We start from the raw sequence: 2629 nt of genomic DNA on the forward strand, positions 1-2629 counted from the left end.
GCGAGAACCAATGGCAGGAATTAGATAAGGACGATGAGCAGCAGCTGCTGCAGAGGAAGCAGGAGCAGGAGCAGGAGCAGGAGCAGGAGCAGGAGCAGGAGCAGGAGCAGGAGCAGGAGCAGGAGCAGGAGCAGGAGCAGGAGCAGGATGAAGAGGGGGAGGAGGAGGAGGAGGAGGAGCAGCAGCAGCAGCAGCAGCTTACATCTGGTGGGATCGTTCCTGACGCAACTTTGAGGAGGAGGCTGTCGGATCTCTGACCAAAGGCTTCCTCGGGCTTGAAAACCTCTTTTCTCCTCTCCCCCACCTCCATCTCCTGCACCACTCGCTCTATGCCAGGAATCACTTCCTGCAGCCCCACCGTGAACTCAAACCTAGGACATGCTGTCAGCCTGTCGTGGTGGAGGAGCAGCAGGAAAAGCAGAAGCAGGACCAAGAGAATCGCCAGGTCGAAGAAGAAGAAAGACAACGAAGAAATGGTGGAGAAAGAAAACATCGGAGAACGAGAACATGATGGTCGAGAAGGACGAGCACAAGGACGAGGGTGTGGAAGTGGAGGAGAAGACATGGTGTAGTACGAAGACTTACGGCTTCATCTTCGTCCTCGACGAGTCGAACTCAGTTCCATCTTGCCTTCTCGCAGTGTAGTGGATCTTCACTCGGTCCCACACGTTCACCTTCATCTCCAGCATCCCTCCAGCTGGCCTTACACCGCAGGCCCGCTTCGTGGGGGCCTGTTGCCCCGCAAACTCCTTCCCACGCTCACGAACGCTGCTGTCTGCCTGCGGAGAGAGTCTTCTTGGCTCACTCCTCTTCCTTGCTCTCCTCCCATCCTCATCATGTTCATGCCGCCTCCTGGTGCCCCCGCTGCCGCCGCCGCTGCCATGGTCACAAGCGCTAAGCGCAGGATCCGCATGTTCTGTGGAATGTCGAAGTTACCACCCCAGTCATGACAGTGACTACCCCTTGTTTTAGAACCATCTGTAAAGAATTTCCAACACAATGTTGTACCCTACCTTATGACCACATAAATATGGGGTGATAAGATGCATACCAGCGCACATACCCCCTGCTTTCGTGACCTCTGTACAGTACCACCCCATCGTGAATCACCCCTACCCCACCCTTGGAATCAGCTCCTTGTATGTCGCCATGGCGCTGCTTGGCGCTTGCCATGGTCTGTAGCGCCTGCGCCGTGCGAGCAGAGGTGAAGAGGACGCTCAGCTCTACTGCTCTCCTTCCCGCCTTCTCCTCCTCCCTCCTCCTCCCTCCTCCTCGGCTGCTCCCGCTCTCCTACGGCTCCCACCTTGCCATCGGATCCTCTGTCCTCGCAGCCGGACGCCTCCACGCTCCTCCTCCTCGTCCTCCTCGTCGCCTCTTCTCAAGTTTCCCTCAGATGAGTGAGCTGGGCAAGAAATCCACAGCCAAGCAGGTCATCGAGCACTTCCGCTCCGACCTCACGGGCCGCACCGCCATCGTCACCGGAGGAAACAAGGGGATCGGCCTTGAAACATGCAAGGCCCTCATGAGCGCTGGTTGCCGCGTGATCATGGCGGCAAGGGACAAGCAGAGTGGAGAGGAAGCAGTGCAGAGGGAAATCAAGAATCCTGGGCTGGGAGGATACGCGGTCGCTAACCCCAACTACGATGTCCTTGAGCTGGACCTGTCCGACCTGTCCTCCGTGAAGAAGTTTGCGGACGAGGTGCTGGCAAGGGAGGAGAGGATCGACTTGCTCGTCCTCAACGCAGGCGTCATGGCGACTCCCAAGACCTACACCAAGTCGAACTTCGAGCTCCAGCTCGGGGTCAACCACTTCGGACACTTCTACCTTACCCAGCTGCTTCTCCCAAAAATGAAGTCCCAGCAGCACCCGAGCAGGGTCGTCACCCTCTCGTCAGTTGCCCACACCATGATCAAGAACGTGGACCTCACGGACCTTCACTACACCCGGGGCAGGAAGTACTCCGCATGGAACGCGTACGCACAGTCGAAGCTTGCCAACATCCTCTTCGCCCGAGGGCTGCACGCGCGGCTGCTTCAGGAGGAAGGGAACAAGGTGACTTCGCTAGCAGTGCATCCTGGAGTCATCGGGACAGACCTGTGGAGGCACCAGGGAGGCTGGCTGAGGAAGTTTGTCATGCCCCTCTTCCTCAAGGACAAGAGTATCCCACAGGTCCTTTCCCTGAGCTCCTTCACCAGTGACCCTCCACCTCGCTCCATGCGCTCCTCCTCCCTCTTGCACGCCTCTTCTTTCATCCTCCCCTTTCATCCTCCCTTTTCCGCCTCTCCCTCCCTCCTCTCCTTCGCTCTCCCCATCCTCCCTCCCTCTGAACATACTTCCTACCCCCCTCATGCGTCTCCAGGGAGCTGCAACGACGCTCTTCGCCTGCTTGTCACCTGATCTTGAGGGCCTCAAAGGAGGAGTTTACCTATCGGACTGCAAGGTGACCTGCTCCTCTACTCCCGCATCCCGCCCAGAACAAATACATACACACTTCTCCTCCTCCTCTCTTTCCCCTCCTCCTCTCTTTCACCCTCCCTTCCTCCCCGTTGTCGTCCTTGTTCTCTGTTCTTCCATCTCAAACTTCCCTCCTCCCTCCACCCTGCAGCCGATCTACGATTGGGAGGATGC

At 57.8% G+C, this 2629-nt stretch overlaps 2 protein-coding genes across 2 annotated transcripts; one reads left to right on the forward strand and one right to left on the reverse strand.

Moving 5' to 3' along the window:
* Positions 1-196: 196 nt before the first annotated feature.
* Positions 197-680, reverse strand: GUITHDRAFT_73061 (hypothetical protein; the record flags this gene model as incomplete). The annotated part of the gene is made up of 2 exons (XM_005830424.1): positions 197-371; positions 586-680. Coding segments are annotated over 2 exons (270 nt in total), but the record flags the coding sequence as incomplete, so codon positions are not given.
* Positions 681-1128: 448 nt separating this feature from the next.
* Positions 1129-2398, forward strand: GUITHDRAFT_87807 (short-chain dehydrogenase/reductase SDR; the record flags this gene model as incomplete). Its single annotated transcript, XM_005830447.1, has 1 exon — positions 1129-2398. Exon 1 carries the CDS (start codon positions 1142-1144, stop codon positions 2396-2398), a length of 1257 nt encoding a protein of 418 aa, XP_005830504.1. The 5' UTR covers positions 1129-1141.
* Between the last annotated feature and the right edge of the window lie 231 nt (positions 2399-2629).

Source organism: Guillardia theta, assembly GCF_000315625.1.
Source record: "Guillardia theta CCMP2712 unplaced genomic scaffold GUITHscaffold_46, whole genome shotgun sequence".
NCBI lineage: Eukaryota > Cryptophyceae > Pyrenomonadales > Geminigeraceae > Guillardia > Guillardia theta.